At 36.1% G+C, this 24,064-nt stretch overlaps 5 protein-coding genes across 7 annotated transcripts; 2 read left to right on the forward strand and 3 right to left on the reverse strand.

The window, feature by feature from the left end:
* The first annotated feature begins 182 nt into the window (after positions 1 to 182).
* On the forward strand, positions 183 to 912 carry LOC116294825 (histone H4). The gene has a single exon (XM_031702494.2). It carries the CDS (start codon positions 254 to 256, stop codon positions 563 to 565), a length of 312 nt encoding a protein of 103 aa, XP_031558354.1. The 5' UTR covers positions 183 to 253; the 3' UTR covers positions 566 to 912.
* LOC116294824 (zinc finger Ran-binding domain-containing protein 2) lies at positions 852 to 8,221 on the reverse strand. Of its 3 annotated transcripts, none has more exons than XM_031702493.2 (11): positions 8,127 to 8,221; positions 7,993 to 8,051; positions 7,149 to 7,254; positions 6,693 to 6,775; positions 5,968 to 6,047; positions 5,215 to 5,262; positions 4,651 to 4,725; positions 4,318 to 4,409; positions 3,561 to 3,824; positions 2,912 to 2,957; positions 852 to 1,089 (listed from the first exon to the last, which is right to left on the reverse strand). In XM_031702493.2, exons 1-10 carry the CDS (start codon positions 8,216 to 8,218, stop codon positions 2,936 to 2,938), a joined length of 921 nt encoding a protein of 306 aa, XP_031558353.1. In that variant the 5' UTR covers positions 8,219 to 8,221; the 3' UTR covers positions 852 to 1,089; positions 2,912 to 2,935. The 3 variants fall into 3 exon arrangements, 2 of the variants coding, with proteins under 2 accessions (XP_031558353.1, XP_031558352.1); XM_031702492.2 differs by having other exon boundaries at positions 3,543 to 3,824; XR_004196960.2 differs by having other exon boundaries at positions 2,912 to 3,824.
* A 369-nt stretch (positions 8,222 to 8,590) lies between these two features.
* Positions 8,591 to 15,557, forward strand: LOC116294832 (serine palmitoyltransferase 1). Its single transcript, XM_031702503.2, has 15 exons — positions 8,591 to 8,712; positions 9,150 to 9,260; positions 9,586 to 9,683; positions 9,965 to 10,058; positions 10,137 to 10,209; positions 10,632 to 10,764; positions 11,154 to 11,283; positions 11,990 to 12,079; positions 12,408 to 12,515; positions 12,641 to 12,736; positions 13,091 to 13,187; positions 13,465 to 13,519; positions 13,894 to 14,011; positions 14,523 to 14,596; positions 14,788 to 15,557. The coding sequence occupies exons 1-15, from the start codon at positions 8,596 to 8,598 to the stop codon at positions 14,879 to 14,881; spliced, it is 1,488 nt and encodes a 495-aa protein (XP_031558363.1). The 5' UTR covers positions 8,591 to 8,595; the 3' UTR covers positions 14,882 to 15,557.
* Positions 15,558 to 15,684: 127 nt separating this feature from the next.
* LOC116294833 (uroporphyrinogen decarboxylase) lies at positions 15,685 to 21,199 on the reverse strand. The gene is made up of 11 exons (XM_089030562.1): positions 20,979 to 21,199; positions 20,078 to 20,163; positions 19,459 to 19,521; positions 19,353 to 19,388; positions 19,011 to 19,055; positions 18,809 to 18,925; positions 18,285 to 18,446; positions 17,941 to 18,069; positions 17,357 to 17,457; positions 16,726 to 16,789; positions 15,685 to 16,185 (listed from the first exon to the last, which is right to left on the reverse strand). Exons 1-11 carry the CDS (start codon positions 21,106 to 21,108, stop codon positions 16,006 to 16,008), a joined length of 1,113 nt encoding a protein of 370 aa, XP_088886688.1. The 5' UTR covers positions 21,109 to 21,199; the 3' UTR covers positions 15,685 to 16,005.
* Positions 21,200 to 21,755: 556 nt separating this feature from the next.
* Positions 21,756 to 24,062, reverse strand: LOC116294842 (ATP synthase F(1) complex subunit delta, mitochondrial). Its single transcript, XM_031702513.2, has 4 exons — positions 23,868 to 24,062; positions 23,514 to 23,664; positions 22,747 to 22,835; positions 21,756 to 22,049 (listed from the first exon to the last, which is right to left on the reverse strand). The coding sequence occupies exons 1-4, from the start codon at positions 23,997 to 23,999 to the stop codon at positions 21,924 to 21,926; spliced, it is 498 nt and encodes a 165-aa protein (XP_031558373.2). The 5' UTR covers positions 24,000 to 24,062; the 3' UTR covers positions 21,756 to 21,923.
* Between the last annotated feature and the right edge of the window lie 2 nt (positions 24,063 to 24,064).

Consider the following 24,064-nt stretch of genomic DNA (forward strand, 5'->3'; position numbering starts at 1 on the left):
TTCGATCGGATCGGATACAAGATTCCTTCTGCTCTATGATTGGTCAAAATTTAAATACCCGATCTTTTGATTGGTCGATCTTCATAACTTACGCACCAATCAGATTCATATTTACTGTCACTTACAGTGGGTTATTTCCCTTTTCCCTTTGAGGTAAGTTTTCCGAGTATATAAACGTCGAAACGGCTTCTTGGACCATTCCATTTATCGAAATCGAAACTATAAGTTTTACATCAGCGAATAACAAACGAAAATGTCTGGAAGAGGTAAAGGAGGCAAAGGATTAGGAAAAGGAGGTGCCAAGCGTCACCGAAAGATTCTCCGTGACAACATCCAGGGAATCACCAAGCCCGCCATTCGTCGTCTTGCTCGTCGTGGTGGAGTCAAGAGAATCTCTGGTCTGATCTACGAAGAGACCCGTGGTGTTCTCAAGGTTTTTCTCGAGAACGTTATCAGAGATGCTGTTACCTACACCGAGCACGCCAAGAGAAAGACCGTCACAGCCATGGATGTTGTCTATGCACTGAAACGCCAAGGACGTACTCTGTACGGATTTGGCGGTTAGACGACCTGAAAACGCTCTAAAACATCAACCGGCTTCATTCGAAGCCAACATATTTGCAAAAGTCAATGATCAATGCTTAAAATATTGCCGACTAGGCTAGCACACAATATAGGAATATAATATTTACACAACAGCCTACAGATTTAGGTAGTTCGGTTTCAATAGCAAAATTATAAGCATGTTTATTATACATTGCGTCCAAAATATACCTGGTGAATTATTACCACATACATGGTGCGATATGTTATCATCGGCCGACTTCCGCGAAAAGCCACAGCACACAATGTTATAGGACTAAGAAAGTTTTATTTTTCCTTAATGACAAAATACATGACATTCGAAAACCATTTCACACGATTACTGTTACAGCTCCATGCATAGTAAGGTTTTTCCGCTTTCTACGTTTTTCCATCGAGTATCTTGCGAATGGTGTGTAAGTACAAAACTAAGGAAAATACCCAATATGTTTTATAGGTAAATCATGTTACCATTCCTTGTGAAGTATCAGGAGTCCTGAAAGGCAACTTTGGAAGTATTTTTTTTGAGATTTTTAAACTTTTCTATAATATATAGCATGTCAAATATCCCTCATGAATGTTTACTTTCGTTATGACATCATTGAAAATTCCCCTTTCGATATTCAAAAATAAAATCGAAAGTCATTACAACAACAAAATCATGAATTATAAAATTATTATAGAGTGCATTTAGTCTAACAGTTGACATCATCTAAATTATTAAACATTTGATTAAGAAAATAAACGCAAGAATTGCTGAACGTTTCGATGACATCCTGTCATCATTTTCGACAACATTTAATGACAGATCAAGCGTGAATTACTGTATGACAAAGTATATATATGTACATATTAATAATAATAATAATGTCTTTATTAAAGAAATGATAAAATACATATCATTAACGTGATTACAATCATAAAACTAAAAACTGATTAAAAGATACTAATTACTAAAGATTATTCTATTTACAAATGAGTTTTTAAAACGTTGAGAATTAACTATAGGTCTAATAAAATATGATTTCCTTAAATTATATTTGGACGTTTGTATTTTAGGCACCATGCTATGCAAAGGATGGTCACTACTAACCGATTTCTTATATAGCCTTGTGTCAAATTTATTTAAAAGATCCTGGATATTGTAATGGTATGTTGTATAATTTCGTTTGTAACAGCGATCTAAAAAGTTTTGTGCGGTGGTAAGCTCCGGAGGTGATGCTCCATAAACACTAAGACCATAAATTAGTTTTGATATAACAATTGTTGAAAATAAATGGTCAACTTCTTTTTGTGTATATCCTTCCTTCCTAAGGGATCTTATAACAAATAAAGATTTGTTTATAGCTGTAATGGTATCTTTTACATGAAGGTCAAATCTACTATCACTTTGGAAAGTAATACCTAAGATTTTAAGACTGCTACACTGAGGAATATTAGAAATAGGCTGAAAACTAAATTGGTCCATTCCTTTCTTAGTAAAAATTATTTCTTTGCACTTAGTAGGATTGCATGACATACTATTATTTGAGGACCATAACATGAAAGAATTAACATAACTGACTGAATTATCAGTTAGATTTCCATTAACACAGAAAACAGGAGATACAATAGTACTATCGTCTGCATATTTGATTAACACTTCCTCATCAGGACTGGAGGAATCAAATATCTCTAAATCATTAATAAAAATACTGAATAGATATGGTCCACTAACTGTTCCTTGTAATGTCCCTCTATTTATGTTTTTCCAAACTGTTAAATGATTGTTACATATAGTTTGCTGTTTCCGATTATATAAGAAATTTATAAACCAGTTGATTAAGTATGGGTTCAGCGGCATATTATATATATGTACAGTAATTCATGCTTGATCTGTCATTAAATAATGTCGTTGAAAATGATTACAGGATGTCATCGAAACGTCCAGCAATTCTTGCATTTATTTTCTTAATCATCTAAATCATATCAGCTATTTACAATTTTAGTTGATGTCTTATGTGTCTCTTCACACATTCACTGGTGATGTAAACCCCTGGATTTGCATGGCTGTTGGTTTGGCACATACTTATTCATTTTAGTTGATGTCAACTAAATAACTATTCAACACTGACTAATAATGCATTCTACTTTTCTTATTTATCACAATAATTTTCAAATCTTTTGCTGCTCATGAAAGTAAAATGTTTTTTTTGTAATATAACCATTTGGTGCTAGGAACTTCTTATTCTCATTAATCACTAAGATTAATAGTTTATTGTCAAGTTAAACATTACTCCTTATCTTGGTATTAGCAGAAAGCAAAGTTCCAACCAACACCCCAACTTACTTGACCTCACACAAATGTGGGATTCTATCTTGATCTTGGGTGCTTTCTGTTGAAAAAAACCACATTGTTAATGATCATACCCTGAATACCAGTATAGCTAAGCTATTTTTTATCTGTAGCTATTACTACTATCTTCATAAACATGCAAACTTTGTAGCTGTGAGCTGCACACTGAAATTCGGTTTTTCACTGCCAACAGTCAAAACTATGAAAGGAACTGACTGATTAGCTTTGATTGATGGCAGCGAAAAAACCAAATTTCAGCATGCAACTCACAGCGAGTTTGCATGTTTATGGAAATAGCAGTAATGGTATCAACAGCTTTATAATGGCCAGTACTAGTAGCTCATATATATGTATCTATAAAAAAGCATTCAGATTTTTTCTCAAAACAAATACTACTATACATTGCAACAATTTTCAAACAGAAGTATCAAAAAATTCAGCATGCAGATCAATAATAACTATGCTATGATTCATTTTTTGAAACTCACAGGTTAAACTTTTAACATTCTGATGTAAGCTTTGAAAAATTACAAAATAAATTGTAAGTTTGGTGACTAAAAAAAAAATTTTTTTAATCAGATTGATAAATGTAAGATGCTGAAATCCATTCTCTACAAATCCAAACCTCCTACTCTTAGGCGACCTGGAATGAGACCGTGACCTAGACCTTGACCTAGATCTAGCTCGCTTGTGGCTCCTGCTCCTACTCCTGGATCTAGATCGTGATGAAGACCTTGATGATGATGAACTTGATTTAGAATGTGATCTTGAATATGATCTTGATCTTGAGCGAGAACGGGATCTGGATCTTGAACGAGACCTTGAACTACTTGATGATGAAGAAGTTCTACGCCTTCTCTTTGGAGAGCGTGATGATCTAGATCTTGAGGAAGACCTTGATCTGGACCTAGAATGGTTAATTGAACAATTTATGCAGTTCTAGATAACTTGCTTTCAAACAACTAAATTACAATGTTCCTTTGATAAATCGTTTGGAACTATGAAAGTTAATTTATGAAATAATCATTAGGTAGTGGTAAAAGATGTAAAGCTTTCCCATTTCAGACCTAGAAATAAGGTTTTTGAGTGTCGTCCATATGATACCCCTTTTCAAGCATCACCAGCAAACAAAGAACAACAGATTTTTTCTAAAAGAAATATTGTGCATTGTTGTCTAGCTTTGGTACAAAAAGTATTTGTCCACAATGCCTTACATGGTGTTGTCTGTAACAAAGCAAGACAAGATTGCAACCATCTGCTAAACAGAATGCATTAAAAGACCTATGGAGTGGTCTGAAATGGGGAAAAATAATAGATTATGAAAGAGTAACCAGCCCACAAAATTCCATGCCATGTCACTTATTGTGCATAGTGGCTGTGAGTGGTTTTACAGTGTTTACCGGCCCTTTTTCTTGGGTATGTTGGTCTCATCATCATCATCATCATCAGATGCATCAAGGGCATACTTGGAGAGATCAACATCTTCATCATCCTAAATAACATAATCAATCATCAGAATTCTTCATTTAAAACTACTAGGTCACTGCAATTCTAAATATTGTGAAAATGTTCACTGCTTGTCGTGAAATTGGTAATTTAATTTAAGGTAATTTAATTTCATAATGCAGAAAGTGGTTGCTCTAATCTTACAAGCCATCTGTATAGAGCACTCAAAGTTGTGCCCTTTACTCACTCAAAATATCGAGAATCACAGTAATAGAAACTGTTGTTACCTCTTCTTCCTCCAAGTCATATTTTGAAACATCTTCATCTTCCTTGTCTTCAATTTCCACAACTTTTTCTTCTTTCTGAAATTCAATTACAGATTTAAGAATGTCAGATTTCAGGGAATATTCTACCTGCATTCCACCACCACAATATTAAAGCAGTTTTCATTTGACTGTGAAAAGCTTACAGCATGAGCGCGGTCATGACACTGCAAGGTATGTGCCAATTCAATCACATTGCGCATTAATTTACTCTTCATCCAAACAATTGCCCAAAACATGGTGTGATCACTTTGCGGACATGGCACACCAAAGTCGTGGCAATGCTAGACCAATCACATTGCGTAAAAGAAATTAGCCAATTAAGATTCTAGAAAACATCAGGGTCATGACACAGCACACATACTGCACTGAGCTTTTCACAGTCATATTTCAAATTTTCTTCCATACAAACCTTGCAATTTTGTTTTTCTTCTGACCTCCCACCCCCTAAGAATTTCCAATTTCCTTCTTGGTCCAGTGTGGACATTTTCTGGAACCATACAATATTATTATGAATGTTAGCCATACCTTTTCATCTTGTTGGTTTGCACCCTTCTTTTTCTTCCTACGCCCAAACTAAAAAGGGGAAAACATCACATCCACATGATCAAAATACTGTAGGTCCACAATAAAACTAAAGATATCACGATTTCTAAACTGTATACCTCGCCCTAGCTTCCTACGCAGACTTTTATACATTGCATAAATGCTGAAACACTTCTATAAGATATACAATGTTTGTTGTCGCGAAGTCATAGTATCTATCGACCAATCAGCATGAACCTTGATTTTAAAGGCTCAAGCTGGTTGGACAATTTTTGAAAAGGAATGTTCTGCTCAAGTTAGCAGACATTTAGGGAGGGAAACATTGTGTGACAGACACTAAGAACATCTGCGTAGGAGACTAACCTCACCCAGGAGTAATATACAAGATCAATCATTTAAGTAAACACAATCCAAGGACTGAACAACCTCTTCTACAAACACCTTTAATTTCTCTGTATTATCCTACTAGCTGGCTACCTGTGTACCTGAACCAAACTTAAAGATAAATGATCATGTTGGGAAACCAAGTACTTGTGCTTTTTCAGCTCCTTCAAAAAGTCACATAACTAATTTTTCTTCAGCATTTTGTATAGAAATGTAAGCATTTCAGCATACAAAAATGACAGAGTAATTTTTTTTTGGTTGTTCCTTTGATTTCCCTGTTCCATCATTGTAGTACTCAGTTTCCCATAGTGCTTTGTGAGCTTTGATACACATTGCCTATTGCATACCTACCTCATCATAATCATCATCATCAGAAGGTACTCTTTCTTTATACTCTACAGTTCCTCTTTCATTGAATCCACCACCATAACCTAACCAAAAGCATCACATGACATCACATTTCCGATGGTAAAAAAGATTAATAATACCAATGAACTTGAATCCTGAGAAGAGTCCTGTATTCTCACAAGCCATATTTGTGAATGGCATAAGGTAAGGTGGCTTTCATTTATTAGCACATGGGGGAGTCTGATGACAAAATCACATGGAAAGCTTTGCAAACATAACCCAACCCACCTCCATGGTAGAGGCAACAATATTGCTCAACCCGCCCCCCCCCCCCCCTTATCACTCTGCAATAGTTCTCAGCCCCCCTTAATATTGTGATAACCGCCTTACCACTTTTTCAAAATAATGTAACTTCCTGCAATTTTGCCTACCCCCCCCCCCCCCCCACCCAATCATGAGCTAATAAATGAAAGCCCCCTAAGTGCCATATCAACTAGGCCTATAAGCCTGAAATGAGATGTCGTTTTACCCCCAACTCTATACCATACTAGTTTTTAAAATTCTTTCATATTAAAATTTTTGATTCCTTAGAGAATACAGGAACAATAGTCATAATTAAAGAACAAAAGCAGTGTGAAAAGGATTATGGTCTAGAGGCTTATTGCAGGAATGATAAGCATTTTAATTATATTATTGTCGTGTTTATATCAGCACATTAATGACTTTACCTGTTCTTGCTTCTACTTTAGCAAACTTGAGATTATTACACATGTTGCACTGATTTCTACGAGCCCAGTTCACATTTCCACACCTAAAAACACATCAAGAATGTTTAAAACAGCCAAGCTATAACTGTTTTCAATATCATGCAAACTCAGTATATGCCAGCTGAATGCTAGTTGCTGTTTTTGCTTCCACAATCAAAATAATCAGCTGATATCTTTTATATATTTGACTGGTGGCAATAAAAAAAAAACAATTAATTCTAATGTTAGCTTGCAACTTCAGAGTCGGCATAATTTTGAAAATTGCGGTTAACAAAACGACATGTTTTCTTGGGCTTAAATAAGTGATAATAACACAAGAATATTACATATTGTATTCATATCCTGACAAATCCCTGACCGACACTAGGTTAAAAAGCATTAATTGGGTAATATGATCTTATTTTTTAATAGTATTACTTTGAGCAAATCCAGTCCTCTTCACTGAACAGTCCACCGCTTTTATTGGCTCCTTGTTTGCCAACCCTCATGCCACTTAACTTGATGGTATCTACTTTGGCTTTAACTACAGAAAAAATAAATAAAGATTGATCACAATCATCTTTACTGATTAACCTACTTGCCAATGTCTCCAAGACAACCACAATGATAATACTTACCTATGATAAGCTGGATTTGTTTTGAATCCAAGACACTTTAGCAGTGGCACAAAATCAACCAATCAGAAACGATTGTTTGGAATATGACGAATGATGGAAATGGTGTTTTCCCGTTGTAAAAAGTAAATAATTGTGTTTGTCGTAGTGGCCTCTAGGAATGGATCTAAGTGAAGTTCTCCAAGAGCCTATTCTTGGGGTGCATGTTACGTCATAGCCGCCATGTTGGTCGACAATAACAAAGCATTTATTACTCATCTGATCTGTTTCTCTTTAGAACAACCAACATGGCGGCTGTTTCATCGTTATTTATATCTCATGGGATTTTGAGTCGTGGTAGCACCCCAAAAATGCACCTCTCTTTGAATTGGCACAGTAAAATCATGTAGTCAAGTGATACACATGAAAACAATTAGCAAAAAAACAACAACAATAAAACGCCCCCCAACGGCCCCGTCATTACATGTGTTGTTCAATCACAACAAACAACTCCAGTTTGAATATCACATTATTCTGTAGTTTCTATACATTTGTAACACAAATATTGACAGAAACTAATAATAATGTACGGGAAGTTTGTGAACTTGATTATTTTAATATATAAGGAGTAAATCTTTGTTAAGGAATGTCTCAAAGATTTTTAATACCTTTGGCCTTTCCACACCGATTGCATGAAGTCCTTCGAGCGAAGTTAACATTCGCGCAGCTAAAAAACAAACGAAATGACACTATGATAAGCTGAAGACCTTACTGGCTGGAAAAGTCAAGGGTTTAAGCTTACCTTTCGTCTGCACAGACCCAATCTCCGTCAGACATTTTCATTCTTGAAGAAGACATGTTGAAACTCTTGTGTTGACGATTCCATTCACCCATCACCCAGACTGCATCATGGGTAATACACACAAATGAGGACTGGCACTAGCAACTTTTGCTTCCCTTTTCTTCCCATTTTATTTCTCCCATTTTTCATTACACAAAATATTTTTCTTCATTTTAACTTCTATACTATTCTTTCAAATTGACTAGCAAAGAGGTATTTTTAGCAACAGTCAGAAATCCTTTCTCTGAATATTGTAAATAAAATACCCTAGAAGAACGCTAATGGAATTTAAGCTTCGTGTAAATGTAAGCTTTGTAAACGTTTTCAAAAGTTTTGAATCTTTTAGTTAAAACTTACGTTACATTGAATTAAAATTTAATTTAAAAATTCCCCTAGTACCCAGTTTCCCCTGCGTCTGGGCGTTTTCAAGATGGCGGACGCGGAGCATTGTGAAGGGCCAACACAAGTCCTTAATTATTTCGGACAGTTGTCTTCTTTTACGTTATACTTCACACAGGGGATCGAGATCTTGGAGTATTACACAAAAGTAAGTCATTTCTGTTTTAAATTCCTATGGAAGTATGTTATTATTTTTGATAATGAAGTTTGTTTATTGTGAAATCTGAGGTTTGTGACATAACTTAACTTATATGATGAATGATTTTCAGATTATTTCTACTCCCTGTTCTATTCTACGCACAAACATAATAACGTAATTATTTCCTCGTGCTCTTGTTCTGTTACTTTTAGACTTTATTCTAGCTTTGCTGCCTATGAAACAAAGATAGTATTATTTATTTATCTCGCCCAGCTGTTTGACATGCCTACTTGTAAGCTTACTATAATTATAAGTTTACTTTTAAAAAGTCTAGCCATTTGCACTTTTTTAAACCATTTTCCATAACATCAATATCCAAGCGTTCAAACAGAAAATAAAAAGATAACGACCCTAAGGTGATATTCGTCTTACTATCTCCATTTCAGGTACCATTTTACCATGTACTGTTCGAGATAATTCTTGTCTGTTGGATTCTTTGGTTGCTTGTGTCAAAGAGTTATCGTTTCAGAGAACAATCTCTAGAGCTTACAAAAAAGGTAAGCTACAATAAATATAATAATAAATTACACTTATTAGATATATGAAGGTGCAGAGTTACAGTGTCGACTGCACCCAGACCATTATTTATTTTAGATTATTGAATGTCACATTCAATATTATTGTTTAATTTCACTTGCTTTCCTTTTCTGTCTTGTGCGGGATACTCACAATTCATTAGCTGAATCACAAGACAGCACATGATGGTCAGGGTTTGACCACAGTTTGAGGCAGATAATGATATTCAAAGACTTTTAACAGTAAGTTGATTGAAGCCCAGCAGTACTTTTGATTATCATCAGATTACATGATATTTTTATGTAGGAAGAAGAAGAACTTATAGACGAGTGGCAGCCAGAGCCTCTTGTTCCAGCACAACCACTCTACTCACCTGAAGTGCTTCATTCAAAGATAGTCAGTGGGTAGGTATTATGGATAGCTATGGGGTAGTCGGTGGGTAGCTTTAAATTATTGTAGATAGCTGTGTATGGGTAATGGGCATTTGTATCAAACAATAGGGATAAGAGACAGGGCTAAGGATGGGGATGAGGCTTTTTCTCCTTGTTCAAGTTCAAATCCACCTCACACCACCCATGCTAACCCTCTTCATAAGGAACATACCATAGTGTACTGTCATGATATAATTTTAATTTTCACTTTTTATTTTCCTAGTATCTTAGTCTAAAACATTGTTTTTTTTCAGTAAACCTGGCCACAAACTAAACATAGATGGTAAAGAATACCTTAACTTAGCGACATTCGATTTCCTTGGATTTGTTGGAAATGAAGAAATAGAGGTAACCCTTTGATTTTTATAAATGCATAAGACTGTTTAGGCTTTGAATTACGTAATCCTATTGATCTTTATCTTGTAGAATTCAGCAATTCAGACATTACACAAATATGGAGTTGGTTCTTGTGGCCCTCGAGGTTTCTATGGAACAATAGGTTAGTCAAAAAAAAATGCAGGAATTAACATTAACCGTAGTTAATAGTTATTTATGAATGAATGGGAATTAACAGTGGTTCCAAAGAGTGGCTTTTCTTCCACTGAATTCCAATTGGATTAGGAGTTGATTTTTGTGGAGGTAGGAAAAACTGGAGTCAACCAGGAGAAACCCTTAAAGCAAAGGAGAGAACCAATAAGCAACTCAGCTACTCACTTATGAAGCTGAGTCTGGAAATCAAACCAGCAGCGCCTTAGTGAGAGGCAAGAGATCTCATTACTAATGCCACCTATTGCTTCACTACAGCTCATATTTATCATTCTTCAAAAGTGATTTGCTATGCTAGATAAGTGCTGTACATCAGTAGGTATCATCTTTACCCTAGTATTATGTAATGGTTGTCAATTATATTTTGATATGCAGATGTTCATCTTCACCTTGAAGAGCGGCTGGCCAAGTTCATGCACACTGAAGAAGCTATCTTGTACTCCTATGGATTCTCGACTGTCGCCAGTGCTATTCCTGCTTACTCCAAGAGGGGTGATGTTATATTTTGGTATGTCATTTTTTAAACAACTTAACAGAGAATGCATATGTAGTTCTGGGCTCAAAGTATAAGGTTGGCAATGGCCAAAATGCAGGCCAAATGTTGCGAATGGCAGACAAAAATTAATAAATTAAATTGCCAAATTAAAGATAAAATGGCAAGAGTTATTGTTAACCAAGTGAACTTCCTTTTAGTCCTCCCTGCATAACAAAATTAAGGTGTTACAATAATGAACTGGACAATGAAGAAACAAAATAAATCACAAGATGATAATAAAGAACATTGAAAACCTTTTATGCACATGTTCACTATATATTAAAAAACACAGAGAATAAACTGGGGTTTTTTTACTAGAAAGTTCAATGTAAGCTATTCTTTTTTATTTGTACATTTGACAGTGACAAGAATGTCTGCTTTGCAATTCAAAAAGGAGTAGAAGCATCAAGGAGCAAAGTTATGTGGTTTGAGCACAATAACATGGAAGACTTGGAAAGGCTGCTTAAAGAACAACAGGAAAAAGATTACAAGGTTATCATATAAGCCCGGGGAGTGGGGGGGTACTCTTGCCAGTTTAGGGTAGGAATGTGAAACTGAGCCCTGACCTTGTTCCAGAGTAAAATCGCTGAAATTCATACCCTATTCCAGAACAAGATCGCTGAAAATCACAACCTGTTCTGGTATTGCGAAAACGGATAACCTGTTCCAGAGGAGAGAGCGTGATTTCATATACCCTGTTCCAGAGCGAGCACAATTTTATATACCCTGTTCCAGAGTAGAATTGCTGAAAACCATACCCTGTTTGGCAGCACATACCCGTATGGCAAATATAGGGGAGTGCCACCCCCCTCCCCCCGGGTGTATAAGTTACCTTATAAATGTAGTTACCGATCACTTACTGACACCTCACTGTACAGTACAGGTTGATCATAATAGCCTATTATAATAAAGTATTGTTCTATATATTGCCCATTTACAGCAATTATTTCCAATACACAAACTTGATAGTTGTGAGTTGCTCTTTGGAATTCGGTTTTTCACTGCCAACAGTCAAAAACATAAAGGTTATGACTGAATATTTTTGATTGATGACAGCAAGAAAAAACACACACGAATTTCAACCATGCAGTTAGCAACTACTGAGTTCATATAATATTGAAAACTGCTATAAATTATGCATAAGTTTTGAATTTCGTGGTTTCATGGATATGTTTTAATTTTTTTTTTTTTTCCTCAGAACCCCAAGAAAGCTAAAGTCACTAGAAGATTTCTCGTAGTAGAAGGACTGTACATCAACCATGGAACTATTGCTCCTCTAGCTGAATTGGTAAATAAAACACTCAAATTGTGAAAACAAGTCATATTCAGTTGATGTTGTCGATGTCTGTGCACCATATTATGAACAAAGTTTCTTATATTCGCCACAATGTGAATTTAGTTTGTTTGATGTGTTGTTCTCTCCTATGCTACAAGGGTTTCTCAGGGTTCTCCAGTTTCCTCTTTCGGTAAAAATCAACATGTGAGTTGAGCACTGTGTGCATAGAATATTGAATGAAGTGGTAGTGCGGTTGGGCGAAAAAGTGTCCTCAATTAGTGCGAAACCATTAGAACAACTAGACACTTAAATAAAAGTGATTTATTTATTTTATTTTTAGATTGAGCTGAAAAAGAAATACAAAGTTAGACTGTTTATTGATGAGAGCTGCTCATTTGGTGTTCTTGGAACAACAGGCAGAGGAATTACTGAGCATTTTGATATTCCTGTAAGTAGAATGCTTTAGGATAGTAATGCAGTGAATGGGTAGTTGTTGGTATTGTTCATTTTTAGGAGCATATTTTAAATTTCAAACATCTATTGCCTTCTCACCAACATTGATTTTACTATTAGATCAAAGAGGTTGATTTAATCAGTGTTTCCATGGAGAACTCTCTGGCAACGATTGGTGGATTTTGTTGTGGGACATCATTTGTGGTTGATCATCAGGTAAGACCACTCTTTAATCGACTTGTATTTGGTGGTAATAAAGACCTGTGTATCATTCTTGTGCTCACTGTTTGAGTTACAAAGCATGTTAGATATATAAGGGGAAGCTTTGCAGAGGCCAGAGGGGAGAAACTTGTCACTGGAATGAAGTTGTTCAACTATTTACATGTCACACAGTGCAAACTATTTTGAAATTAGTACTTCAAAGGTGACTCTTCATTTGAATGATTTTTTGTAAATTTATTAAATACTCAGCATCATCTCGTTAAAAAATAATAGGTAATATATCTCTGTGCCCAAATGAACTTTAAATATAAAATTCTCTAATTGAAATACTGTATTTGCTTTTTCCAGCGCTTGTCTGGTGCTGGTTATTGTTTCTCTGCATCCCTTCCACCAATGCTTGCCACAGCAGCAATTAGTGCACTTGATATAGTAGAAAAGAAGAAAGGTTGGTATAGGCTCTAGGTTAAAGATGAGGTGGACATGAGTTTGAGGGCCACAAGTTTATTAGTTGTATACTATGTCTGTCCGTCTATCTTTCTGTCTGTCTGTCTGTCTAGTCCACCACCCTCTGTATATTTTGCTGTCCCTCATTTATTTGAAAAAAACTCCCATTGGGAATAAGAGGGGTCAATATTTTGGGGCTAAGGATGAGCTGGTAATAAATTAATTCTCAGCTTTTTGTTTATAAATGTAATAACTGAAAATTTTTATTCCTCTATCAGATATATTTGAAGACCTAAGAAAGAAATCAATTCAAATCCATAAAGAATTGAAAGGGTGTGTATTTGAAATGTTCAACGAGATATCAGTAAGCAGCCAATAATTTGATTCCAAGATCTTATGATCGCTTTCAAAAGTATCACGGTCAGGCATAAGAGGCTAGCAATTTCAGGCAAACCATTTCAGGCAAACCATTTCAGGCAACATACTCTTTTATCCAAAATTGTCTCGCTTTCATACATTTCCCGCCTGCAATTCTATTGATGGTCATCATCACTGTGATCATGGAATTAATTTATTGCCTTCAATCTTGATACTGGTACTACCAAAAATATAAACTTCTCCACCAGCTGGTGACAATTTCTATTGCATTTTTGCTCTGACATTAATTATTCATGCACTGATAAATTTTGTCATGCCACCCATTACAGGATAAAGGGATTAGTTGTTGATGGTGAAGAGGTCTCACCCATCATACATCTGAGGTTAGCACACCCACCTCAAGACAGACAAGAAGAAGAAAGAATACTGAAGCAAATTGTTGACATAGTAAGAACACATGAATTATTATGGGCAGCCAGGGTGGCATAGCAGTCAGAGTGCACACAGGTTTGGGTCCCACTGGGCTTGGTGTTATTTGAGTAGAATTGCATTTTGGTTGTCTCCTGTCGTGCTTCGAGGGTTTTTCTCCGGGCTCTGCGTAATGTAGCAACGCTGAGGATGTAACATCAATCTTGTACCCAGAGCTCACATTCTGTACACATTCCTTGTGGTCAAAAACAAGAGGTTTTGGGTGCAGGCTCTGCTTTTGAGATGGCATCTGGTCCTTGAATTGCAGACCAGAAGTTTCAACTGCGCATAGCTTGATTGAATGATTGATTGATGTAAGATTGACAATATGATTTGTTTCAAGGGCCTATAAATGCTACATATGTACATGTACAACAACTGGTTAGCCCATGACTTGAATGCTTTTACAACAATGCATATAATTAGTCACAGATCTTTATTACCTTGACCTAGACACTCGCCATTATTTTTGCCTTTGTTTATCTTTTAGGCATTTGGACAAAATCTGGCTCTGACTATGGCAAGATATTTAGATAAACAAGAAAAATTTCCTGTCCAACCAAGGTAGGGCTACAACCATTTGTTTTCAAGTTTACTGCACATCCCCCAGCCCTTCACAATTAAAAACAACATACCTTCACCTTACCCTTCCCACTACATAGCTGCAGCACTAGTCCATTTGGTTAGTACTTTCTCTCTATTTTGTTGCTGTTTAATGAGAAGTGGTAGATTTTTTTTTATGCTTCGTTTTACAGTATTCGAATAACTGTGAATGTACAGCTGACACAAGAAGAGATTCACCAAGCTGCTAACATAATCAAGGAAGCTGCAAACCAAGTTATGGCTTGAACAACTGATGCAATTACTAAGCTTACACACTATTCTAGGAGTCAATCAGTGGTCAATATCCACTATCAATGAATAATAATGAATCAAAAAGAGAAGCTGCAGTCTTGAGGTTAAAGAGGATGAGTCAAGTGAATGGGCAATAAACCTACTTGGCTCAGGGGTAATGTTCTCCCAGACCGCAAGTCATTCCCTAGAGTATAATTTCTTTGTTTAACAGTTGCACATAAGACAAATGAATATAGATACAACTCAAACAAAGAATCTTAATCTCAAGGGAATGACACATGGTCTGAAATGGGAAAACATTACGCTGAGCATAGAATATCTATTATGAATTGACAATGACGGCAGACCATGTTACATTGATCATGTTATAGGTGCCTGCCAGTGCTCATCTTAAACCTTCTTCTCCAGTGTGACAAAATTGACATGAATGGATCATAATTTACATCAGCTACTGCAATTCCCAACCAAAATAAGATGTATCTACCCCTTCATTTGTCTACTTGAGTGCAGTACCAAGCTACAATGACCAAATTAAATAAATATATGAACTGGAACAACTTAAATTTTCCTTGTTTGTTATTGAAGTAATATTGTTGTCACAATTGTGAAGGTCGTTATTGTTGTAGCTTCAAAACTGAAATTAAATCAACTATAAACACCTTTTTAATAAGTTTGGACTCTGAATGTTTTTGTTTTTCTCTGTGTTTTTATCACTCTGAAAGGCCAAACAAGGGCAGCTTACAAGCTGTACACCTAACAATAATTATTAGTGCAGAGAAAGTTTGAAACATCTAAGACTCATGAACTTTATTTGAAGTGATAATGCTCTTTTATTTCATTACTATTTTTCAGGGCTATAACATTTCTTAAAAACTACTCTGACTGCCTTGTGTTTTTTTTGGTCAGATTTTAAGATAAATGTATAAAAAGTATATTCTATTATAACATACTTATTTACCTCATCATAGTAGGGTGTTGCTAGGTATCAGTAGGTTGTATGTACCTCATCATAGTAGGGTGTTGTGAGATATAAGGAACTTGTTAAGTTTTATGTAGGTGAGCCCAATGTTTCTAATAAGAAAATCTCTAAATCCTAACTCAGTGAATATAATATTTGTTTATGAACTAATAGAATTTCCTCTTTCCCTGATTTCTTGTGAATAAGAGTGAATTGTATCGATGAAGGTCCTTAGCTTCTCTGGGTCATGATCAGGGTGCATCCCATGACCAAGGTTAGCAATGTATCTTTGAATACCAAACTTACGAATCATTTGCTTCACAGTCTGCTTGATTTCATCCTGAAAAGGCAAATCAAATAAGTAAAACGATACCCTGGGAGTGAGAATGGGGGAGGAGAGAGGTAGAATTGGCCACAGGCTTAGTTAAAACATCCTCCTCCTAAAGCTTGTACACCCCTCGTGGGGTATAGGCCATCAACAACATCTGAACGCCACAGAGCCCTGTCCTTCACCTTGTCCTCTAGCTGTTTCCAGGTGTGCCACATGAATTGACCACAGGATTAGTTAAAACATCATTGATACCATATGTATTTATGATAGGCTATTTGTAATAACAGGTGATGGGTCATACCTCTTCAAAATGGACAGTTATGTTAAAATGGACCCCAAAACTTTTCATTGAGTGGGTCTAGTTTTATTTTCATTTTTGATGACTGGTAAAGGAATCCAAGGAATTAATCCAAAGTTCACTAGTTGACTTTGTCAGCAGCAACATTTTAAAATTAGCCATATCAACATTGTATTGTAAGTGGTTCATTATCATGGTTAAGTAACTGCAGCACCTAAATAAGGAGTATATAGATCTGTTGATTCACTTACATGGCTTGCATACAAAGCTGCTGGATCCATGTTGCCTTGAAGAGTGGTTGTTGGAGCAAGAATCCTAGAAGAATATTGAACAAACTCTATAAGTCTGGGAAGCAATAAATATTTTAACTGGGAAAAGGCACAAATAAACGTTTCAATCTACAACTTAGATTGTCTTACGGTAGCTAGCTAGAGAGCAAGGCTCAAAACATTGGACAATGATCAGTGAGAACATGAACTTGTCTATGGCGTACAATAGGGGTCAAAATTCAAACTAATTTTTATGTGACATGTTATTTGACTTTCAAGTATTTGTTCGCTGTTGTATTTTTCAAATTTAACATCCAACATTTTGACATTCAAACATTCGACTTTACAGTATTCCAGTTATAACGTCAACAGCGAACAAATACTTGAAAGTCAAATAACATATGTCACATAAAAATTAGGAGTTTGAATTTTGACCCCAATTGTACGCCATACTTGTCTGGTTAAATCTTTTCCTTGTTGGTCATTTAGACCGGTAATTTGAAGCCAGAAACAAGATATGATCGAGCTAAAAGTAATTTGGCTTGTAGTCATTATGAATACATATGACTGGCTGTTATTTAAACCCTAAAGTGGTATTTAGGAATCTACAAACCTTGCATCTTCTGGTGACATTGTCCAATCAAGGCTAATCACATCATAACCACAATTAGATAATTCCTTTACTGCATAGTGGCCACCTCTAGCAAATACAGTCTGACAAAATACAAAAATAAGGATTATGAATGTTTAGTATTATCAAGAAAAGTTTCTTGTCTTGTCTTGTGAAAAAGTACTAAAACTAAAAAGTATTAAATTGTACAAACTCTTAGTTTTCTATCTATTATATGTTATAGAGTGCAAACAAAATAACTTTGAAACTTTAGTAATCTAAACAGCACAACTTCATGCAAATTCCATTATAGTACAAACACTATAAGTGTGTAACATAAATACCACTAAATACTGCTAAATTATGCTAATCCTATTGTTTTCTATTGTTTAATTAGCACTATTTACTACTAAATAGTGCAAAGTGTTGCACACTTTTAGTGTTTGTACTCTATTTTGTACTACTTAGTAATTAGTGTTTCATGGATTGTTTGCACTCTAGTGCTTTGTTTCAACACTTTTTTCAATGGGTTTTTGTGTGTATTTTAATCATTACAAAGAGAAAAGGAACAACAACAAAAACATTACCATGGGAACAGCATCTGGACCAAGTTTTTCTTTGACTCTCTCAGCTATTTGTTTTAAATATGGAAAGGAGTACAACATGAATGTGTCATAGCCAAGTATTCCTGCATGAGATTCAAAAACCTGTAAAATCTAGAACAAAATCAAGATACAGTATCATTATGATTGTAAAGTTGAAAATGCAACTTGAATATAAATGTGTAGTGGTTTTACTAAACCTGTGAATATGACGGAAAACTCTAAAGATCAAACATGGTGTAATGGCGGTAAAATGGTATGTTGCTCCCCTATGACCAAGACCTTTCTACACCCCTGACCATATAGATGGTAACTATAGTTAGTCGTACCTGAGCCCCAGCCTTGACTTGTAATACCAGATACTCCACAATAGCATCAGTTAACTTTTGCAACAGAGTACTACTTGCTTCCATGTGTTCATACAACCATCTTCTTGCCTTGGTGAAGTTTGTACTTCCACCACCTTCAATCATGTAAGACATCAGAGTCCACTGTAGAAGCAAGGAGAAATTTGAAAATATTGCAAAAGAAGATTAACATATTCTTTTTGCTACCAGGCATACTTAATGACAGAGGTACAAATTTTGTCTTCCACAAAACCAGCTCTGTTTTAATCTGAGCTGTGTTCCTGTGTTCCTGTGATCTAGGGGGTTCGCGGGTGGGGGTTAAGCTGGTTTTTTTGGGTTAGCAAAACTATTCCTAATACTAACTTGTGGGCTCCCTGTGGATAAAAAACCACAGGCAGCCCAACTACTTTCTGTTTTCCACAGGCAGCCCAACTACATCAGCTCTACTCCACAGGAAGCCCAACTATATTGCTTGTAGTGATTAAATAAATGTCTGTATTACTTACAGGGGCACCAGTAAACCCAAACAAAGGTACTTTTCCTTCTAGTTTGTGTCTTGTAAGAGTTATTGCCTTGAAGACATAGGAAAGGTCTTGTTCAATGTTGATATTCTCTTTCAACTTCTGCAGAGTAGAACAATTTATAGCCAAAATGAGATGGAAGAAAACTAAATAAATGGAATATGAACATTTACAATCAAAATATCACCTTTAAATCATTTGGCTCAACAAGTGGTTCTGGGAAATGAGGGCCCTGAAAAAATAGAAAAATGAAATTGAAAGAATGCAAGGAAAATTATGGGAGTAATCTGGTCTAGAATTGGAAAACAGTAATTAGGTGCATTAGCTAACACAGGGGTTTCATTAGATTTTAAGATAAGGAGAAGGTCATTAACTAGCCACAAAGTCTAAAAGTGAATATCTTAGAAATCATAAGCTATAAATGCTAGTTTATTGTGGAGAATTTTGCTTATATACCAGATTATTCTCTGATCCCCAACCCTTAATGCCCCTGCTAACATTTCTAAATTTTAGCACATTAAGGGCTTACCTTTCCTGGAAGCATTTCCACAGTCATACCAACTACCTGCAATCAGAAAAGCATTATCATTGATAAAAATGTTAGAAATGTGTGCTTATAATGAATAATTACTTACCTGGGGAATGACAAGGATATCTGAGAAGATGATAGCAGCATCAAAATCAAACTTTTTGATAGGCTAAAAGAAATCATGAAAAAATATTAATAAATGAATAATCACAAAATAATCAAGTTTCAAGTTCTCTATTGCTCAGGGTTAGCCTCAACTTTGTGCAGAATATTCATGTGTTCCAGTGAAGTTCCATAGAATTTAAAAGGGTTTGTATCGTTGAAGTTGTGCATTCTTAACTTTACCATTGGTATTTGTGGATATTTAGAACATTATAGGAGGTTAACCCTGAGTAAATGAGTCTGTTATCAAGAAACACAGTGGTTAATGGGAACTTGAAAAAGGTTAATTACTACAAAAAAGGTACAGGTTGCAAAATAATTAGATTCTTTGAGTGTATATGAAATCCATGGTACATTATTTGGTGAAGAATTATCTTAAAGCCATAAGAGCATTCCCTCTTATCAAGGTAAATCTGGAGTGATTCCTAACGTTATGTGTGCAGGTGATTAGAGAAGCTGCTAGTCAACTATATTTCTAGGTCCTAGTTCTGCATGCACTTTTGGTGGTTCTTTATGCATGAGGCTTCGCATATAAACCTAAGAGCCACTATAATTGGTATTACCTGCAATGTCAGTTCACAGCAAATTTCTGGTGTCTGGACCATTTTGAAGAAATCAGCATTGTTCTTTTCCTTGACTTCACGAAACTCTGCAAAAATAATTATTAAGAACAATAATAATGAGCATACTATGAACATTTAGAGGTAAGTTTTGGTCACTAAGATCCTTCATAACACTTTGATTGATAGATGACTGCGCATGGGAGTTGTGGTTGAAAACACCTTAAGTACTGTTTACATTGGTAATAAAGACAACAGTCGCAACAGAAATATCAGGCAATACACGGCCACCAATGTCATAAATTCTTATAACAGAGTACATAAAGGTTACATGAAAACTTCACTAATGATATAATAAGATTGACGGTACTCTATTGCCCGATTCCCATGTTGTGACTGTTGAAGCTAGCAGTAATTGTCCATAATCATAATACCAGAAATATTTATAAATCATGTTACAATTTCGTTTTTAGAAATTAGCCATGTTAACAATGATGAAGGTCTTGGAAACTGAAAATCCAAGAATGGTCTTCTCCCCTCACCAGGGGCTGCAGGGGAGGGGTGGGGTGAGAGAGAATATTGCCCAAGTTGGAATGCCAAAATGAATGTTCCTTCAATCTGTTCAATACACCACGTAACCACGTTTTCTTTCTCAAAAAGGGATATATCATTGAATAATGATGATAAGTATTGGAACACTAAGACTATATTATGGGTGTAGCTAGGGTGTGGAACGTAAGCTAATATACCTCAGTGAACTTATTAAAAAAAACGTTTATTCATCAATACAGGGCAGTTGGTGCTCAACTCAAGGCTAATTTTCCTATCATGTGAATGCTAAAGTACAGCTAGAGGATGCTTAGAAAGTAGCAATGAAATAAGGCCATGCATATGACTGTCCTACCTGGCAAGTACCGGCCCGCTTGTCGCATTACCCATACCGGTACACGTTCTACTGGTTCTCCACGTGCAGCACGTAAAACTGCATCATTTTTTAACGGAGGGAAGTTCTTGTTTGAATATAAGTCTGCCATCTTGTGGTATTTCTGGATATTTCAGCCTTCGAGTCTTGCAAATGTCCAAGCTGCTAGTCTTACGTAACCGGCGTAGTAACACAGCTTGACCGACAAGATTCATGGGAACGGAACGACTAAGTCAGTTTGGGCTTCCTGTGTTTTTATACATTCAGGCCCGAATAGAGATCGCACAGGACTGGAAAGGAAGGGGGTGTTGAAGTAAACAAGGGTGGGATTCTATTAAGATAATGCAGGCAACATGAGATCACTAGTGTGTTAGGAAAAACCTTGAGATCAGGAATGCTGGTACAGTACATAAGGGCAGATCAGAGGAGTGGGGGTTTGGTGGTTTCGTTCAGCAAGTAGCTGGTCTTCCATGCCAGGAAGCTGATGGTGCATACTTCTGTTTAACTCCGCCCCCCCCCCCCCCCCCCCCACCCCATCAGCTCTGCTCCTTGACGTCCTTAACAATGACAGATAGTCAGTGTATGAATTAATTTGGGGATTCTTCGAAATTAAGAAACTAAAAGTATTCTCTCCCTACCCAATATTAGATTCACCCCTAGTGTCATGGGAGGCTGCCCCCAAATTTGTAGTGACAACAACAGGGATCAGAAACTGTGAGCAACTGTGAGCCTCCGAGCAATTCAAAAAAATGACCATCATTTAATGAAAACAGGCAAATCAGTACAAGTTTATTCAGATAAACAAATGACTGTATTATATGATAATCTCCTCAAAGTCACCAAACAAGGTATTGACTAACGCACTGTGCTCCTTCATACCCATAAATCACCATCATTAAACAAAACACACTAGTGTTCAAAATTCATCTATTTGTGTAAAGCCTTTAGTAGGGCCTCTGCACACTCTATGGCAACATTGGCACTGGCTTTATCCTCTTCTGATGTTGCATTGGATAATTCTTGTTGTGCTTTCTCTAGTTGTTTATTCACAGCCTGCACAAGACAAATATATTATTATTATATTTTACATTTGAGAGGGCAAAAAGTGAAAATAATACTTTGATACAAATCATTGCAGGCCTGCATGGTAAGCCTAGGTTTATAATTAAGTGGTTTCACGGCAGCCATGTTTCAGTGCAGGAAGAATGCAATGCATGACAAGAGATTTTATTTGCGAAAGGAAAAAATGTATTTCATTTTGCCCTACAACATGGCTGTCGTAAAAATCACACTTTGATTATCATAACAAAATGTAAGGCCATTAACATATAAAACTATGCTCATTTAACGTAAATGGTAGTACAATGGTGGCAACTAGACAATGCAAGCCAATATTGTACTTAATTGAATATTCTAAGATTTCCATTCTTCCAAGGGGAAATGAATACAAGCACTTTATTAATAACTCCCTTTGTCTCAATCTTTCAACAGTGACCTGATAATGTACTTGTATCAAAGTTTCTGGCATAAATAGAACTTCCTAGATCACATATCCTTGTTATTTCAAGGGAAAAAAAAAAAAGCAATGGGCAATCTATCCCCTCCAGGCAACAATAACCTCTTTCTTTGCATAGAAAGAGTCCTCTCTCATTACCACACCTCTGGAGAAGTCATTTTCTATATCTTGTTTCCCCCTGAGGTGATTGGGAATGAGGGAACTAGTACTAGTAGCAATGTATTGCCATCCTACCTGTTCATCAAATCGATCTAAGGGATGTGCTTCCTCAGCTAGGATTTGTACTGAAGAATCTTTATTAACAGTCACTATGCCACTGCTTACTATAAGAAACAAAGTGTTTTTAGTCAGTCAATAAAATATGGTCAAATTATCGTGAAAATAAACAATACAAATATTTGGAACTTAAAAAGTGACATGGCAGTATGAAACTATAATATATGTTGGTTATGACGGTGATGATATAAGTGATGATACTATGTTTGATGGCCACGATGATAATGATGATGATGATGACAACATGATGATGATGATATTGAAGACAGAGATGATGATTGAATATGACATCGAAACTGTTTGGAAGTTACGTGCAGCTAAATTCATGGAAGTTCAATCAAGCTGTACTACACTTCCATCTTTACTCTTGCACACAAACAAAGGTCACTATACCACTGTCTTATTCAAGTACTGACACTGCCCTTGTGTGCCCTAGTGATACAGACAGACAAACAGACATACAAACAATACCAAAAGACACTCATGGTGGTCCTGAAGGGGTAAAATGGGAGCTGCGATTCACCTTTTTGGGGCTGGGAAATGGAATTTTATGCACTGGGAATGGGATTCACAAACAAAAGAAACAATCAAAAAATGGGAATGGGATTTAGATTTGAGCAAAGCATAGGCTGGGATGGGATTTGGTCAAAATGGGGGCTGGAAAATGGGATTATTTCCCCGACCCTTTCGGACCCTTGCCCATCTATTATCTATATAAAACATACCGAAATACTTGTCAGATGATCCACCTTGATACACTGTCAGAACACCAGGACTCAAGGTCTGTATGGTAGGTACGTGATCGGCAAGAATACCGAAGCTTCCAGTAGAAGTTGATACATCTACCTGTTTGACCGAGACATTCTCGTAGAAAGACTACGATAAATAAAGGCAAAATATGTACAAATTATTTGTAAAATATTCAAAAAAAGATATATTCAATGAGTAAATTACTCATAATTATTTTCAATTTAGCAAAAAAGAAAAGAAAATATACAATTCCCAACATTAATAGAGTTGACTATCTAATTTTATTGATTTGAAGCCGGTCTTTTGAGTCACATGGCAGACACACTTACCTCATACGGAGAGCCAAAAGTAAGGGACATTGCAGGTCCAGATTCGGCAGCTTCGGTAGCAAGGCATCTCCTCAAGCCAGCACCTAACGGTCTTCGAGAAAACCGCAAAATTTGCCGAGAAAAAGAGAGCATATCTACGAGAAATGTCCGTACGAGTACAAGATGGCGGCCAGTGAAAACCCCACAAGACCTAGCGA

This window comes from Actinia tenebrosa, unplaced genomic scaffold (assembly GCF_029948245.1).
Source record: "Actinia tenebrosa isolate PJP-AT-01 unplaced genomic scaffold, QUT_ActTen_1.0 PGA_scaffold15__27_contigs__length_11533743, whole genome shotgun sequence".
Taxonomy (NCBI): Eukaryota; Metazoa; Cnidaria; class Anthozoa; order Actiniaria; family Actiniidae; genus Actinia; species Actinia tenebrosa.

What these genes read in the sequence shown, in the direction of transcription:
- LOC116294825 (XM_031702494.2), top strand. Translation starts at nt 254, where the DNA reads ATGTCTGGAAGAGGTAAAGGAGGCAAAGGATTAGGAAAAGGAGGTGCC.
- LOC116294824 (XM_031702492.2), bottom strand. Translation starts at nt 8,218, where the DNA reads ATGGGTGAATGGAATCGTCAACACAAGAGTTTCAACATGTCTTCTTCA. An exon ending in TAAAGTAGAAGCAAGAACAG is followed by an intron (nt 6,048 to 6,692) that starts GTAAAGTCATTA and finishes GCTTTTGGTTAG; the next exon opens with GTTATGGTGGTGGATTCAAT. An exon ending in AGGTCGCCTAAGAGTAGGAG is followed by an intron (nt 2,958 to 3,542) that starts GTTTGGATTTGT and finishes TTTTTTCAACAG; the next exon opens with AAAGCACCCAAGATCAAGAT.
- LOC116294832 (XM_031702503.2), top strand. Translation starts at nt 8,596, where the DNA reads ATGGCGGACGCGGAGCATTGTGAAGGGCCAACACAAGTCCTTAATTAT. An exon ending in CATTCAAAGATAGTCAGTGG is followed by an intron (nt 9,684 to 9,964) that starts GTAGGTATTATG and finishes GTTTTTTTTCAG; the next exon opens with TAAACCTGGCCACAAACTAA. An exon ending in TGAAGCAAATTGTTGACATA is followed by an intron (nt 14,012 to 14,522) that starts GTAAGAACACAT and finishes TTTATCTTTTAG; the next exon opens with GCATTTGGACAAAATCTGGC.
- LOC116294833 (XM_089030562.1), bottom strand. Translation starts at nt 21,108, where the DNA reads ATGGCAGACTTATATTCAAACAAGAACTTCCCTCCGTTAAAAAATGAT. An exon ending in GCTGTGAACTGACATTGCAG is followed by an intron (nt 19,522 to 20,077) that starts GTAATACCAATT and finishes GATTTCTTTTAG; the next exon opens with CCTATCAAAAAGTTTGATTT. An exon ending in TTGAGCCAAATGATTTAAAG is followed by an intron (nt 18,926 to 19,010) that starts GTGATATTTTGA and finishes TCTACTCTGCAG; the next exon opens with AAGTTGAAAGAGAATATCAA.
- LOC116294842 (XM_031702513.2), bottom strand. Translation starts at nt 23,999, where the DNA reads ATGCTCTCTTTTTCTCGGCAAATTTTGCGGTTTTCTCGAAGACCGTTA. An exon ending in CTTTTGGCTCTCCGTATGAG is followed by an intron (nt 23,665 to 23,867) that starts GTAAGTGTGTCT and finishes TATTTATCGTAG; the next exon opens with TCTTTCTACGAGAATGTCTC. An exon ending in ATCATCTGACAAGTATTTCG is followed by an intron (nt 22,836 to 23,513) that starts GTATGTTTTATA and finishes TGTTTCTTATAG; the next exon opens with TAAGCAGTGGCATAGTGACT.